Raw genomic sequence first — 17,500 nt, forward strand, 5'->3', positions numbered from 1 at the left:
ACAAGAACGGTGAAAACCAGATGACTAAATTCTTGGTTGTTGGCTGTGTTTTGGACAGCCATTTCCAAGATCAATGTGTAATACATAGCTGTGATCCTGCTGCACTACAGACTCTTAGTAGAATAGTTTGGTCTGTGCAGCAAGGAATTCACATGAACCCACTGAGATCCTATGTGCGATGATGTTTGGTCATTTCCTCACTTTTCAGTTGCCATTACTGCTAGATGGACGATCGATTCATCAACCAGCCTCTGCTCCAATCTCTCCCCTCCTCTCTTCCTCTCTTCTCAGCCATCACCTCTCCCATCTCTTACCTCCCCTCTGTTCCCTACCTTTCTTCATCTGTTTGTACCCCCTGTGTCCCTCCATGCCTCGCTCATTGTCAAACGAGGCCGGGGTCCTTTGTCTGTGTATGGGTAGGCTGAGACAGTGCCTGTCACCATTAGATCCACTCTGCCTGAGGAGGGCCATCTCACGTCAGTCACACTGCTTCAGTCTGGGAGGGTTAGATCCACTCTGCCTGAGGAGGGCCATCTCGCTTCAGTCTGGGAGGGTTAGATCCACTCTGCCTGAGGAGGGCCATCTCACGTCAGTCACACCGCTTCAGTCTGGGAGGGGGTTGGGGAGATCATACAGTCAGTTGCTGCCTAGTGTTTGGAAATTGTGTAAATCATTTTCTGTGTGTGTGTGTGTGTGTGTGTGTGTGTGTGTGTGTGTGTGTGTTTTAAATGTGTTACACATTGTCTTCTTGATTTGGTTTAGAGGGTCATATGTTGTTGTGTCTGTGTCCCTGTAGGAGCCCGTGGTTTAACGGCTGGGGGTTCAACCTGCCTAGGGGCCAGTCTCTGCTGGATAAATGGAACCAAGTCCCAGAGGGCATTGACATCCTCATGACCCACTGCCCTCCCCTCGGTGAGTCCAATTAACCAATCACATTCACAACCCGTCATCACCATGCCTAATGGGGCTGCCCTCATTATTTAAATCCATCCCAATATATTACGGAGCAGGTTAGGTTGCGTTCGTGTGCGTGTATGCGTGTGTGTGTGTGTGTACACTGCATCAGCTTTGCATAATCATCTTAGCCCTCCTCCCCTGCAGAATTGTAATGTTCCCAACCAGTCTGGTTCTATATTTGACAGTGGAACTTTGTTTACTCCCTCAGTAGAACATGAAATTGTTTTCCTTAGTTGTTGAGCTTCAGTTGTTTTCCTTAGTTGTTGAGCTTCAGTTGTTGAGCTTCAGTTGTTTTCCTTAGTTGTTGAGCTTCAGTTGTTTTCCTTAGCTGTTGAGCTTCAGTTGTTTTCCTTAGTTGTTGAGCTTCAGTTGTTTTCCTTAGTTGTTGAGCTTCAGTTGTTTTCCTTAGTTGTTGAGCTTCAGTTGTTTTCCTTAGTTGTTGAGCTTCAGTTGTTTTCCTTAGTTGTTGAGCTTCAGTTGTTTTCCTTAGTTGTTGAGCTTCAGTTGTTTTCCTTAGTTGTTGAGCTTCAGTTGTTTTCCTTAGTTGTTGAGCTTCAGTTGTTTTCCTTAGTTGTTGAGCTTCAGTTGTTTTCCTTAGTTGTTGAGCTTCAGTTGTTGAGCTTCAGTTGTTGAGCTTCAGTTGTTTTCCTTAGTTGTTGAACTTCAGTTGTTTTCCTTAGTTGTTGAGCTTCAGTTGTTTTCCTTAGTTGTTGAGCTTCAGTTGTTTTCCTTAGTTGTTGAGCTTCAGTTGTTTTCCTTAGTTGTTGAGCTTCAGTTGTTTTCCTTAGTTGTTGAGCTTCAGTTGTTTTCCTTAGTTGTTGAGCTTCAGTTGTTTTCCTTAGTTGTTGAGCTTCAGTTGTTTTCCTTAGTTGTTGAGCTTCAGTTGTTGAGCTTCAGTTGTTTTCCTTAGTTGTTGAGCTTCAGTTGTTTTCCTTAGTTGTTGAGCTTCAGTTGTTTTCCTTAGTTGTTGAGCTTCAGTTGTTGAGCTTCAGTTGTTGAGCTTCAGTTGTTGAGCTACAGTTGTTGAGCTACATTTGTTGAGCTACAGTTGTTCTTGTCCCTCTTTCTATTCTGTGTCTGGCATTATTGACAGATTTCCTTCCTCTCCTGCTACTACTACTGCTACGGGTGCTGTTTGATTGCATGGAAACTCGATTTCCCACCAGTGTGACAGACACTGGAAACGATTGGCTGGGGTTGGAGTATGGAGAAAGGGAGAGAGGGGGAGGGGCTGGGGCCGGAGTATGGAGAAAGGGAGAGAGGGGGAGGGGCTGGAGTATGGAGAGAGGGGCTGGGGCCAGAGTATGGAGAAAGGGAGAGAGGGGGAGGGGCTGGGGCCGGAGTATGGGGAAAGGGAGAGAGGGGGAGGGGCTGGGGATAAGACTACCTACGGAAAATATAAAAGGTGCATAGCTTTACCTAGTAACTATTGTGCTAGGTTATTGTTGCTGTCTTATCTAGGTTTGTTGTCTTTCTTGCATGTTCCTCAGGGTTCAGAGACTGGGTTCCTAAGGAGCTGCAGAGGGTGGGCTGTGTGGAGCTGCTCAACACGGTCCAGAGGAGGGTCCGGCCCAAACTACACGCCTTCGGAGGAATACATGAAGGTCAGTCAGGATGCCTCCCATAGACACACACCCCCCACCACAACCCAGGGTAGAAGAAGCACTTGGATGATGGATTAGAGAGAAAGAGAGATGGGTTGTTATGGGTTTCTGTTCAGTACTTTCTCCTGCTTAGACAGGGATGGGGGAGGTGGTGTTGGAGACATTATGGGGTAGACAGGGTGGGGTGGTGGTGTTGGAGACATTATGGGGTCGACAGGGTGAGGTGGTGGTGTTGGAGGCATTATGGGGGTAGACAGGGTTGGGGTGGTGGTGTTGGAGACATTATGGGGTCAACAGGGTGGGGAGGTGGTGTTGTAGACATTATGGGGTCAACAGGGTGGGGAGGTGGTGTTGTAGACATTATGGGGGTAGACAGGGTGGGGTGGTGGTGTTGGAGACATTATGGGGTAGACAGGGTGGGGAGGTGGTGTTGGAGACATTATGGGGTCGACAGGGTGGGGAGGTGGTGCTGGAGACATTATGGGGGTAGAAAGGGTGGGGTGGTGGTGTTGGAGACATTATGGGGTCGACAGGGTGGGGTGGTGGTGTTGGAGGCATTATGGGGGTAGACAGGGTTGGGGTGGTGGTGTTGGAGACATTATGGGGTCAACAGGGTGGGGAGGTGGTGTTGTAGACATTATGGGGTCAACAGGGTGGGGAGGTGGTGTTGTAGACATTATGGGGGTAGACAAGGTGGGGTGGTGGTGTTGGAGACATTATGGGGTAGACAGGGTGGGGAGGTGGTGTTGGAGACATTATGGGGTAGACAGGGTTGGGGTGGTGGTGTTGGAGACATTATGGGGGTAGACAGAGACGATGGAGACCTCCCTCCCTCAGTCCCTACCTCCCTCCCTCCCTCAGTCCCTCCCTACCTCCATCCCTCAGTCCCTCCCTCCCTCAGTCCCTCCCTCCCTCAGTCCCTCAGTCCCTCAGTCCCTACCTCCCTCCCTCAGTCCATACCTCCCTCCCTCAGTCCCTCCATACCTCCCTCCCTCAGTCCCTCCCTCCCTAACTCCCTTCCTCAGCTCCTCCTTCCCTACCTCCCCCCTTCAGTCCCTCCCTCCCTACCTCCCTCCTTCAGTCCCTCCCTCCCTACCTCCCTCCTTCAGTCCCTTCCTCCCTCCCTACCTCTCTCCCTCAGTCCCTCCCTACCTCCATCCCTCAGTTCCTCCCTACCTCTCTCCCTCAGTCCCTCCCTACCTCCATCCCTTAGTCCCTCCCTCCCTACCTCCCTCCCTCATTCCATCCTTTATGTTTTTAATTAAAGGTGTAGAAATGAATAGACTCAGTTCAGAGGAGAGACAATTAAAGAAGTCTCTCAGAAAGAAACGCACCCTGTGGGGTTTTGATGAATCGATTTGACAATACGGTTTCTCACTTCATGGCCAATGTTGATGATGCATTGGACTTCCCCGTGGCGTGTGCTGATGATGCGTTCTTCCCCCACAGGGTATGGCATCATGACTGACGGCTGCACCACGTTCATCAACTCGTCCACGTGCACGATCAGCTTCCAGCCCACCAACCCCCCAATCGTGTTCGACCTGCCCAACCCCTCCAGCTCCTGAGAATGACCTGTGAAAGAGGGGGGGGGAGTGGTTGGCCAGAATAACCTTTTTTTTCTAACAAATAATGTCAAAATAATTATATTAAGTGTTTCTCTCAAATATTGTTATTTTGTAAGCTGTAAAGTGAAAGAGTGTGGGGGGTGTGGGGTTAGATGGGGGGTGGGGGGGTGTAGGGTTATAGGGGGGGGGGTGTAGGGTTATAGGGTGCTGAGTGGTTATACAATCTTGCTATGGAAGAAAAAGCAGTCGGATCTGTAAGATAAATGATGCTTTGTGAATTTGTACAATTTCCTTCGTTTTTGGGGTTTGTGTTTGCTGGAAACGTCGGTATTGGATGCCATTGTTGATTTTGTACGTTCTTGTTTTTTGTGTTTGGTTTCATTTTGTTTCCTGGACAACTCTGCTTTCTGATTGGCTGACAGGGACGATGCCTTAAACTAGCTTTAATGTTGTCAGCTAGAGCCCCACTCTCTGCAAGCTCAGAGAAAGACCTTATTTATTATTAACTTGTGTCTATCAACCCAGTCAAACTACACCACACAGAGCAGGGAAAGAAATCTATCAAATTATACGCTTGAGATAATCTAACATCTACCGTCTGCAATTCTGATACATCTGGAGGAGAGCTACTATATATATATATATATATATATATATATATATATATATATACACAGTGGGGAGAACAAGTATTTGATACACTGCTGATTTTGCAGGTTTTCCCACTTACAAAGCATGTCTGTAATTTTTTTATCATAAGTACACTTCAACGGTGAGAGACGGAATTTAAAACAAAAATCCAGAAAATCACGTTGTATGATTTTTAAGTAATTAGTTTGCATTTTATTGCATGACATAAGTACTTGATCACCTACCAACCAGTAAGAATTCCGGCTCTCACAGACCTGTTAGTTTTTCTTTAAGAATCCCTCCTGTTCTCCACTCATTACCTGTGTTAACTGCACCTGTTTGAACTCGTTACCTGTATAAAAGACACCTGTTCACTCACTCAATCAAACAGACTCCAACCGCTCCACAATGGCCAAGACCAGAGAGCTGTGTAAGGACATCAGGGATAAAATTGTAGACCTGCACAAGGCTGGGATGGGCTACAGGACAATAGGCAAGCAGCTTGGTGAGAAGGCAACAACTGTTGGCGCAATTATTAGAAAATGGAAGAAGTTCAAGATGACGGTCAATCACCCTCGGTCTGGGGCTCCATGCAAGATCTCACCTCGTGAGGCATCAATGATCATGAGGAAGGTGAGGGATCAGCCCAGAACTACACAGCAGGACCTGGTCAATGACCTGAAGAGAGCTGGGACCACAGTCTCAAAGAAAACCATTGCGAGATCTTGGCCAACAACCTCCTTCCCTCAGTAAGAGAATTGAAGATGTGTCGTGGCTGGGTCTTCCAGCATAACAACGACCCGAAACACACAGCCAGGGCAACTAAAGAGTGGCTCCATAAGAAGCATCTCAAGGTCCTGGAGTGGGCTAGCCAGTCTCCAGACCTGAACCCAATAGAAATATTTGGAGGGAGCTGAAAGTCCGTATTGCCCAGTGACGACAGCCCCGAAACCTAAAGGATCTGGAGAAGGTCTGTATGGAGGAGTGGGCCAAAATCCCTGCTGCAATGTGTACAAACCTGGTCAAGAACTACAGGAAACGGATGATATCTGTAATTGCAAACAAAGGTTTCTGTACCAAATATTAAGTTCTGCTTTTCTGATGTATCAAATACTTATGTCATGCAATAAAATGTGAATTAATACAATGTGATTTTCTGGATTTTTGTTTTAGATTCCTTCTCTCGCAGTTGAAGTGTACCTATGATAAAAATTACAGACCTCTACATGCTTTGTAAGTAGGAAAACCAGCAAAATCGGCAGTGTATCAAATACTTGTTCTCCCCACTGTGTATACTGTATTCATGTTGTAAAAGATCTGTACTAAAAGTTGTTGGTTGAAAACTTCCTGGTGGGATTTTCTTTCTTGTGTCTTCGCCTGTATTTGATTTAGCTTGTTTCTTTGCCACTCCCATCAAATGTTCTTGAAACGTTTCTTTAATGTTCATGTCTTACTCCCACTGTAAGGGTCGAGCAGGGGGCTCCAACTCCTCCGGTCTCTGAGTGCTTCTTGGGGTGGAAGCTTGTGTTCCAGTCCAGCAGGAACACACATCTAACTATATAATGTAGTTGTTTATTTGATGGAGGTTTGTTAGTGCTGGGCTGGAACAAAAGCCTGCCCAGGACCTCAGTTGGAGGCCCCTAAGGTAGAAGTTCATGGATGAGAGAGAAAATGTTTTGAGTTTAAGACTCAATTGACTATCCGACAGGCGCGTTTTCTTTTACGACACACCTGCCTAAAAAAGGTTTAGTTGTCCTCTCCATTGTACATCTGATAGTATTTCTGTTTTTATAGCTTTCTTTCTTATTTTGCACTGTGTGTAAATGCAATCTTGCTAGCACAAAAAAATGTTGCCAAAAGCGGTCTCAACTTTGCAACTGTAAATGCTCCTTTACACCCTGTTTCTCTAGCAATTCTCTCTTCTGTTTCTCTGGCTGTTAGTTTCCTCCTTGTTGGTCTGCTCTCTTTCTTTCAGTTCCTTGTGATATATTTAGCTGCTTTTATATGCAAATAAAATTGCAAGATTTTTACTTAAGAAGCATTGTCTTGTTGTTGATCAATCATACAGTACCCCATCACGACTGTCATTATCCCTCATTTGAAATCATAAAAAATGTACACTGTATAATCACGCTAGTATGAATAGCTTTAAATTGGTTTGAGGTAATTACTGGACGTCTGCTCTACTGAATATTCTCCTGCCTTTTGAAGTGATTTGTGGTTTTAAATGAAGCTCAGTGTTTATCCGTCATTGTAGCCATTTTGTATCTGGAAGTGAATTATGAATATGGTTATTTATTTTCTCAATGGAGACACTGGAATCGGATGTTTGAAATGATAGAGGTTTACTTGGGTGAATCTATGCCCCTCCCAGGGTACTTTTAGACAGGACTAACATTGGCTATATAAATATCCATCCCTTTGGATGTACAGAGAAATGTTGATTTTCAAATATAAAAACACTATCAATGAAACCCAGAATTGTCACAGGAAATACCATCATTCTCACAACCCCCAGTTTAGTTGCCAATAGAAGCTGCAGTATATTATATGACACTTGTGCTTACTGTCAGACGTCCTGTGACAGTCCTGTGGGGGTGTTGTCTTTATGTTTACCATGCCTGCTCTTAAGGACATCCACCATGGTTCAGCCAAGCCGCTCAGGGCTTTGTGTGGGCGAGTCATGCCCTAATCCTATTTCTCACATGAAACCAAGCAGTCTGTCTTTATAGTGTTATGCGCCGTTACATAAAGACATGCAGGGTTTCATAGGGCTAATGGTTGTGGTTTATTTGGGTGTATGTATATCTGCTAGAGCTTGATCTTCTAATCCTGTTTGGATCAGTTGGTGTGTTGAGGAGTGCCAGGTTATACATCAATAGCCTGATCAGGTGACGGGATGGGGAGTTACCCATCAATAGCCTGATCAGGTGAAGGGATGGGGAGTTATACATCAATAGCCTGATCAGGTGAAGGGATGGGAGTTATACATCAATACCCTGATCAGGTGAAGGGATGGGGTGTTATACATCAATCGCCTGATCAGGTGACGGGATGGGGAGTTATACATCAATACCCTGATCAGGTGAAGTGATGGGGAGTTATACATCAATAGCCTGATCAGGTGAAGGGATGGGGAGTTATACATCAATAGCCTGATCAGGTGAAGGGATGGGGTGTTATACATCAATAGCCTGATCAGGTGACGGGATGGGGAGTTATACATCAATACCCTGATCAGGTGAAGTGATGGGGAGTTATACATCAATAGCCTGATCAGGTGAAGGGATGGGGAGTTATACATCAATACCCTGATCAGGTGAAGTGATGGGGAGTTATACATCAATAGCCTGATCAGGTGAAGGAATTTCTCAAACTAGACACACTAATGTACTTGTCCTCTTGCTCAGTTGTGCACCGGGGCCTCCCACTCATCTTTCTAATTTGGTTAGGGCCAGTTTGAACTGTTCTGGGACAGTTCCCTAGGACCATGCCCCAGGAATTCCTGACATGATGACTCCTTGCTGTCCCCAGTCCACCTGACTGTGCTGCTGCTCCAGTTTCAACTATTCTGCCTTATTATTATTCGACCATGCTGGTCATCTATGAACATTTTAACATCTTGACCATGTTTTGTTATAATCTCCACCCGGCACAGCCAGAAGAGGACTGGCCACCCCACATAGCCTGGTTCCTCTCTAGGTTTCTTCCTAGGTTTTGGCCTTTCTAGGGAGTTTTTCCTAGCCACCGTGCTTCTACACCTGCATTGCTTGCTGTTTGGGGTTTTAGGCTGGGTTTCTGTACAGCACTTTGAGATATCAGCTGATGTACGAAGGGCTATATAAATAAATTTTATTTGATTTTGATTTGATTCTGTGAAGGGAGTAGTACACAGCATTGTACGAGATCTTCCGTTTCTTGGCAATTTCTCGCATGGAGTAGCCTTCATTTCTCAGTACAAGAATAGACTGACGAGTTTCAGAAGAAAGTGTCACATCTGCTCCTGCTACGCCCTCTGGTGTTCATCCGGTGTCTTCTTGACCTGCAGTTACTCCCCCTGTACACTCTCCCGCTCCCTCTCTGTGTGATTGAGTGGTTGGAGACAGGTATGCTGGAGTCAGAACAGATCCCTCCCTACCAGCTGCAACTCGTTCCATAATCAAGACCTTTACAAATACTCAGTTCTGCCACTTCCACACTGCCAGTTTGTAATCTCTGCTCAGTCAGTTCATGATTCTAGCCATTTATGATTATTCAAGATCCTGTTACTCTGCTGTGCCTGTTTCCCTGCCTGACACTGCTTATCCTCTCATTGCAGTTTACCGTTCTGTCTCTGGCTCCTATCTCCCATTCCACATCTCACCACCCAACTACCTTGCTCTGGATTTCACTCACCAACACTACCTTGGATTCCCCTCAGGACCTGTTTACCCTGTTCTACTCAGCCAACTCCAACCTCAGTCTCCACATCTGTTTTTTCTGCAACTCATCCAAGCTTCCCCGGATCTGCACTCCATATCTCCATGTGTAACAATAAATATTTGGTTCATTCATCCCTGTTTCCTCATCTGAGTCTGCTCTTGGGTTCCCCTGTGTCGCTCCGCTTAACAGAAAGTCTTTGTTTCTGGCCATTTTGAGCCTGTAATTGAACCCACAAATGCTGATGCTCCAGATACTCAACTAGTCTAAAGAAGGCCAGTTTTATTGTTCTTTAATCAGCACAACAGTTTTCAGCTGTGCTAACATAATTGCAAAAGGGTTTCTAATGATCAATTAGCCTTTTAAAATGATAAACTTGGATTAGCTAACACAACGTGCCATTGGAACACAGGAGTGATGGTTACTGATAATGGGCCTCTGTGCGCCGATGTAGATATTCCATAAACAATCAGCCGTTTCCAGCTACAATAGTCATTTACAACATTAACAATGTCTACACTGTATTTCTGATCAATGTTGTTATTTTAATGGACAAAAATGTGCTTTTCTTTCAAAAACAAGGACATTTCTAAGTGACCCCAAACTTTTGAATGGTAGTGTACATCAATACCCTGATCAGGTGAAGGGATGGGGGGGTAGAAGAGAGGGTGGAACGACAGAAAAGTCTTCAGTCCTTGAGTCAAACCCCGGGGCCTTCTTCCTTGGAACCAGCTAACACACAACACAACAGTCAGAATCTCACAACCCCCTCACGCCCCTTCCACACACATACTGTACAGTCCCACCCCGGGAACATCAAAGCAGCCTAACCAATTAACTCTTTCCCCAAACGAGGAGCGCAACATCCCGCCCGGCACCATCCCAATCCACGTCCCTCATTACCATAATCCAGGCTAATCATATTAGCATAGCGCCACAGATGAAGGAATGAGCGAAGACCCACGTTGTGTCTGTTTGAAGTAATGTGTACATTCTGTATGTCTGTGTGGGAGTGGGGAGAGCACATAGACACTTTTATGTATACTGTGTAAAGGCTCATGTAATGCCTGGTTTTTTCCTTCTCTATGAAGCTCAGAGCTTTAATGCCCACATAGTCTTTGTCTAAAGAGGCAAGCTGCAAGCAAACATGCGCCCACCGCCATGGGGCCTTTTGAAGTTCTTTAAAGGAAGTCGGAGGGGAGGTGGTGGGGGGGGGCACATCTGTACACAGTAAACACACTAATCAGCAGACACCATGCTGTGCACCAGGACACATGTTGTCTCGTTCAATGAAGCTGTGGGGAAGTAGGGCTGGGATTCAACCCCATCGCGCTTGTCGACAACGCCACCTTTAAAGGCAATGTTACTGTGTTCGTGGAGATTGCATTCAAGGTAAACACTGCAGATGTCGGTTCAATTAGAAATTACCCTTCAAATGTCAAGCCCTCTGTAGCACGGATCTACAGCAGATCGGAATGAATCCCAGCCTAATTAGGAACCGTTTCTATGTCAGTGTTTTCCACCCTTACACACACACACACACACACACCTACATGCACCCCCAGGGTTCAGGTGACACACACACAGGCACCCCCAGGGTTCAGGTGACACACACACAGGCACCCCCAGGGTTCAGGTGAAACACACACAGGCACCCCCAGGGTTCAGGTGACATACTCTCCTCTCTTTAAGGAACATGCTGTCTCTCCATCAGGGGAAACACACCATTCCATGTACTCACACTACAGCCCCTAAAACATCCTTTCCACACACTCATACAGTACGTACACTCCACCCACATATGACAGAGAGCCTGTAGCAGGTGTTGAGGGGTGTGTCTCCATCACATGTTGTATTCACTCTCTTTCCATCTCTCTACCCTCCCTCTCTCCCTCTCTCTCTCTTTCCATCCCTTCCCCCTCCCTCCCTCTCTCTCTTTCCATCTCTCCCCCCTCCCTCTCTCCCTCTCTCTCTCCCCTCTCTCTCTCTTTCCACCCCCCCCCCTCTCTCTCTCTCTCTCTCTCTCTCTCTCTCTCTCCCGTCTCTCTCTCTCTTTCCATCTCTCCCTCTCTCCCTCTCTTTCTCTCTCTCTCTCCCCCTCCCTCCCTCTCTCTCTCTCTTTCCATCCCATCCCCCTCCCTCCCTCTCTCTCTTTCCATCTCTCCCCCTCCCTCCCTCTCTCTCTCCCCTCTCTTTCTCTCTCTTTCCACCTCTCCCCCCTCCCTCCCTCTCTCTCTCTCTTACGTCTCTCTCTCTCTCTTTCCATCTCTCCCCCTCCCTCTCTCCCTCTCTCCCTCTCTTTCTCTCTCTATCTCTCTCTCTCTCTCTCTCTCTCTCTCTCTCTCCCCCTCGCTCTCTCTCTCTCTCCCTCACTCTCCCTCCCCCCTCCCTTTCTACTTTCCATGTCTGAGTGTGTGTGTGTGAGTCTTTATTGCTCCCCCATATTGCCAGCTTTATTAATTATCCTAGCCCTGGCAGCTGCTGGTGATATTGTCTATTTGTCAGGTTAGCCTTCGCCCCACGGTGATGGATACAGGGTGAGACACGGTGAAGGTCTAACACCCCGACCATCCCCATCCACCAGGGTGTCAATGGTGTGTGTGTGTGTGCGTGTGCGTGTGCGTGTGTGTGTGTGTGTGTGTGTGTGTGTGTGTGTGTGTGTGTGCATGTCTTTAACTATACTTGTGGGGAACAGATGTCCCTACTAAAACAAATTTGACCAACTGGGGACGTTTTGGTCAAATGCTATTTCTAGGGGGTTTAGGGTTAAGGTTAGAATTCGTGTTAGGGTTAGGAACTAGGGTTCGTTTTGTGTTAGGGTTAGGAGCTAGGGTTAAGGGTTAGGGAATATTAGGATTTTGAATGGGACTGAATTGTGTGTCTCCCCACAAGGTTAGTTGTACAATACTGGGTGTGTGTGTGTGTGTGTGTGTGTGTGTGTGTGTGTGTGTGTGTGTGTGTGTGTGTGTGTGTGTGTGTGTGTGTGTGTGTGTGTGTGTGTGTGTGTGTGTGTGTGTGTGTGTGTGTGTGTGTGTGTGTGTGTGTGTGTGCGCGTGTGTGCGCGTGTGTGTGTGTGTGAAAGAGAGAGAGAGACAGACAGAGGGAGAGAAGGCTTACCTTGGTGCCCAGCTCTGCAGTGTTTATGTCGTCTTAATTGTCCCACCAGTGGTATTATTGTAATCTGGAGTTCATTTGGCACCGTTTGAGTCACTGTGAAATCATTCACTGACTCAGATGTGGCTTTATGCTTTCCATATCCTCATCTCCCACATGTGGTACCAGTTCACTCTTTACAAGTGTTATTCTCTTTATTGTTTCAATTTAGATTATGAGGTGACACCAAGAGGTTTGGATAGGAGCAGACAAAATCTCTGGGTTGAAAAATTAAATGTAATTGAAGGGGCTTATTTCCTGTGTGAAAGTTGGCGAGAGAGAGAGAGCAGAGAGAGATAGATAGATAGATAGATAGATAGATAGATAGATAGATAGATAGCTTTTCTCATTGATGTTCTGTTCTGAGGTTCCATCTCCTGTTATTCCCATGTACAGGTAGTCATGGATGTTGCCTAGCTACATGCCAATCAGCCTCCTTGACAACTGGATGTAAGGTGGCCGTACACATCTCCTTTAAGTGAATCTACAAATGGTGCAAGCTCCACATTAGCAAATGATGTAACGTAGCTGTGACAAATGGTGTTCATTTGTGGTGGCATTGACATGAAGGATAATTATGCCTGTAGGAGTGTCCAGAGAGGGGAGGTCATTCTGCATTTGGCCTTGTGTTTTTCTCTGCCGTTGGGGTGGACACAAATAGTCTTCCTGCCTGTCTTTTAACATGTCAGCTAAAGCATTTACACTTTATTGGCAGCTTTAGCATTTAGCAATTAGAAACAGTTTCCCCTTATAATTATCCATTTAGAACAGGGGTGAACCTTGCTCTATAATCAAATCCAGATTTATTTCTACAGAACATTTCAGACATGGAATGCAACACAATGTGCTTCACAGGGGGAAAACAAATAAAAACAATGAGAATAAAATCTGAAATATTTACTACACCCCAAACATAAGAGGATAAAAACTAAATAATACCAATAAAAAATGAACAACTAAAAAGCACCCTGAGGAAAAGCAAAGATGAAAAGGTATTTTAAGATCTCTTATGTCCACAGTTTCAGCCCCTCCCAGGTCCTCTGGCAGGCTGGTCCAGAGGCTGGGGGCATAGTAACTAAAGGCTGCCTCCATGTCTCTAGGTTCTAGGCTTTGGGAGAGTTAAAAGGCCAGAGGACCGGAGGGACCTACTGGGTACAGAACGTAAAAGCATGTCTGACATGAATTAAGCTGCACGATCGTGGCTTGTTTTAAATCCAGAAGAATCTTAAAATGAATTCTATAAATCACAGGCAGTCAGTGCAGAGAGCTTAGAACCGGTGTAATGTGTGCTCTCTGTCTGGTCTTGGTCAGTACCCGTGAGAAAGCATTCTGTATGTTTTACAGTACAGAGACCTTAAAACCGGTGTAATGTGTGCTCTCCATCTGGTCTTGGTCAGTACCCGTGATAAAGCATTCTGTATGTTTTGTAGTTGACCAATGGTAAATTGCATGAGGTTAAAAAATATCTAGTGATATAGTGATATACCCCACCCAGTGATACACAGAAAACATGTTCAAGCTGTGGAGATGAGGAGAGCACTAAAGATTCAAGACAGGGACAGAACTCACCTTAAATTGGCCTATTGAGCTCAAACAGACAGGACAGAGAGGCAGACTGGACAGGACAGAGAGACAGACTGGACAGGACAGAGAGACAGACTGGACAGGACAGAGAGGCAGACTGGACAGGACAGAGAGACAGACTGGACAGGACAGAGAGGCAGACTGGACAGGACAGAGAGACAGACTGGACAGGACAGAGAGGCAGACTGGACAGGACAGAGAGACAGACTGGACAGGACAGAGAGGCAGACTGGACAGGACAGAGAGACAGACTGGACAGGACAGAGAGGCGGACTGGACAGGACAGAGAGACAGGACAGACAGATAGACAGACCGGATAGGACAGGCAGACCAGACGAGACAAGACAGGCAGACCAGACAGGACAAACAGACCAGACCTGACAGGCAGACAGACAGGACAGACCAGACTGGAAGGACAAAGAGACAGGACAGACAGACAGGACAGACAGACCATGAACAGCAGTACAGTCCAGAGCCCCCAAGCCTTAATTAATCCCATCTCTTCATGCTGATTAATTCAATTGGTCTTGTGTTTCATTACCGTGTATTAATTACAATTATTAATGATCTCAGCAGGACCTAATGTCAGCCATATGGGAGGGCAGTATGGCTGTGTTGTCTGGAGAGGCTTTAGCCAACCGCCATGCCAACCGTGAGGTCATGAGGGCGCAGTGGGAAAAGCGGGAGGTTTGGCACCTGGCCCATGAAAGAATACTTTCAGTCCTGCGTCATGATCTGATTTAGTGGGTCAGGCCTATGAGAGAATGCCAGGGGATACACACCACACCCGGACTGATCCACTGTATGATTTAGTGGGTCAGGCCTATGAGAGAATGCCAGGGGATACACACCACACCCGGACTGATCCACTGTATGATTTAGTGGGTTAGGCCTATGAGAGAATGCCAGGGGATACACACCACACCCGGACTGATACACTGTATGATTTAGTGGGTTAGGCCTATGAGAGAATGCCAGGGGATACACACCACACCCGGACTGATACACTGTATGAGGACTATGTTAAACATTTTATTCTGTACGTAAATCATCTTGTATCAAGTCTGATTCTCAGGCATTCCAGACCATGGAGACCTCGGCCATGTTTTAATGGCGCGTGTTCATTCTGTGGATTTTAGTTCTGGCCCATGACAGCCGAAGGCGCCAGAGTACACACACACACACACACACACACACACACCAACCGATCCCTCAGCAGCTGCTGCGGTTGACACGGTTGGTGTCATCTCTGCTTGGCCCGGGAGTAAACGTGGTCCACTCGATATCAGATAACGCGTCACCTCTGGTCCTCTGGGCTCTGATGACAGAAGATCTGCGTCTCTCTCTCTGTGGTAGCTACTTAATTGAGGATGATAACCCCACAGTTGTTTATCTAGCCTCTCTCTCTTCTCTGGTTCTCTACTGTCACAGTTGGTTATCTAGCCTCTCTCTCCTCTCTGGTTCTCTACTGTCACAGTTGGTTATCTAGCCTCTCTCTCCTCTCTGGTTCTCTACTGTCACAGTTGGTTATCTAGCCTCTCTCTCCTCTCTGGTTCTCTACTGTCACAGTTGGTTATCTAGCCTCTCTCCTCTCTGCGGTTCTCTACTGTCACAGTTGGTTATCTAGCCTCTCTCTCCTCTCTGGTTCTCTACTGTCACAGTTGGTTATCTAGCCTCTCTCTCCTCTCTGGTTCTCTACTGTCACAGTTGGTTATCTAGCCTCTCTCTCCTCTCTGGTTCTCTACTGTCACAGTTGGTTATCTAGCCTCTTTCTCCTCTCTGGTACTCTACTGTCACAGTTGGTTATCTAGCCTCTCTCTCCTCTCTGGTTCTCTACTGTCACTGTTGGTTATCTAGCCTCTCTCTCCTCTCTGGTTCTCTACTGTCACAGTTGGTTATCTAGCCTCTCTCTCCTCTCTGCGGTTCTCTACTGTCACAGTTGGATATCTAGCCTCTCTCTCCTCTCTGGTTCTCTACTGTCACAGTTGGTTATCTAGCCTCTCTCTCCTCTCTGCGGTTCTCTACTGTCACAGTTGGATATCTAGCCTCTCTCTCCTCTCTGGTTCTCTACTGTCACAGTTGGTTATCTAGCCTCTCTCTCCTCTCTGGCTCTCTACTGTCACAGTTGGTTATCTAGCCTCTTTCACCTCTCTGGTTCTCTACTGTCACAGTTGGTTATCTAGCCTCTCTCCTCTCTGCGGTTCTCTACTGTTACAGTTGGATATCTAGCCTCTCTCCTCTCTGGTTCTCTACTGTCACAGTTGGTTATCTAGCCTCTCTCTCCTCTCTGGTTCTCTACTGTCACAGTTGGTTATCTAGCCTCTCTCTCCTCTCTGGTTCTCTACTGTCACAGTTGGTTATCTAGCCTCTCTCTCCTCTCTGGTTCTCTACTGTCACAGTTGGTTATCTAGCCTCTCTCTCCTCTCTGCGGTTCTCTACTGTCACAGTTGGATATCTAGCCTCTCTCTCCTCTCTGGTTCTCTACTGTCACAGTTGGTTATCTAGCCTCTCTCTCCTCTCTGCGGTTCTCTACTGTCACAGTTGGATATCTAGCCTCTCTCTCCTCTCTGGTTCTCTACTGTCACAGTTGGTTATCTAGCCTCTCTCTCCTCTCTGGCTCTCTACTGTCACAGTTGGTTATCTAGCCTCTCTCTCCTCTCTGGTTCTCTACTGTCACAGTTGGTTATCTAGCCTCTTTCACCTCTCTGGTTCTCTACTGTCACAGTTGGTTATCTAGCCTCTCTCCTCTCTGCGGTTCTCTACTGTTACAGTTGGATATCTAGCCTCTCTCCTCTCTGGTTCTCTACTGTCACAGTTGGTTATCTAGCCTCTCTCTCCTCTCTGGTTCTCTACTGTCACAGTTGGTTATCTAGCCTCTCTCTCCTCTCTGGTTCTCTACTGTCACTGTTGGTTATCTAGCCTCTCTCTCCTCTCTGCGGTTCTCTACTGTCACAGTTGGTTATCTAGCCTCTCTCTCCTCTCTGGTTCTCTACTGTCACAGTTGGTTATCTAGCCTCTCTCTCCTCTCTGCGGTTCTCTACTGTCACAGTTGGATATCTAGCCTCTCTCTCCTCTCTGGTTCTCTACTGTCACAGTTGGTTATCTAGCCTCTCTCTCCTCTCTGGCTCTCTACTGTCACAGTTGGTTATCTAGCCTCTCTCTCCTCTCTGGTTCTCTACTGTCACAGTTGGTTATCTAGCCTCTCTCCTCTCTGGTTCTCTACTGTCACAGTTGGTTATCTAGCCTCTCGCTCCTCTCTGGTTCTCTGCTTGCACAGTTGAGGGAGTAGGTTGTGTAAGAGCACTATGGCCTCTGTCAAGAGGACTGGACTTTTCAGAGGCAGGACGCATCACACTTGCTCTGTAACTGTGAGTCCAAAGTTCCAGTGCAGTGCAGTTGGGTTTCCCCTGAATCAGTGTCGTTTGGCAAGTGAATGAGCATTCATGTCAAGACCAGAGGGTAACTGATGCGTTGCCATCACAAGAAATAAGGACAGTGACAGACAAACAGACAGAGACAGACAGACAGAGAGTACAAACTAGGAAAATAATCACAGTAGGAGAGGAACGTGACAGACAGTAGGAA

The 17,500-nt window shown here is 46.6% G+C and overlaps 2 protein-coding genes across 4 annotated transcripts in view; both read left to right on the forward strand.

The window, feature by feature from the left end:
* LOC139384519 (metallophosphoesterase MPPED2) overlaps nt 1-4,253 on the forward strand; it is a 134,341-nt gene extending 130,088 nt beyond the window's left edge. Inside the window, exons 5-7 of the mRNA XM_071129349.1 lie at nt 797-912; nt 2,448-2,561; nt 4,011-4,253. Of these exons, the coding sequence (XP_070985450.1) occupies nt 797-912; nt 2,448-2,561; nt 4,011-4,129 (349 nt within the window). The 3' untranslated portion in view covers nt 4,130-4,253. The remainder of the gene's footprint in view (nt 1-796; nt 913-2,447; nt 2,562-4,010) is intronic.
* Nucleotides 1-17,500, forward strand: part of LOC139384512 (paired amphipathic helix protein Sin3a-like) — a 320,209-nt gene that overhangs the window by 170,376 nt on the left and 132,333 nt on the right. The gene's annotated exons all lie outside the window — the stretch shown is intronic.

The sequence above is a fragment of the Oncorhynchus clarkii genome, chromosome 26 (assembly GCF_045791955.1).
Source record: "Oncorhynchus clarkii lewisi isolate Uvic-CL-2024 chromosome 26, UVic_Ocla_1.0, whole genome shotgun sequence".
Taxonomy (NCBI): domain Eukaryota; kingdom Metazoa; phylum Chordata; class Actinopteri; order Salmoniformes; family Salmonidae; genus Oncorhynchus; species Oncorhynchus clarkii.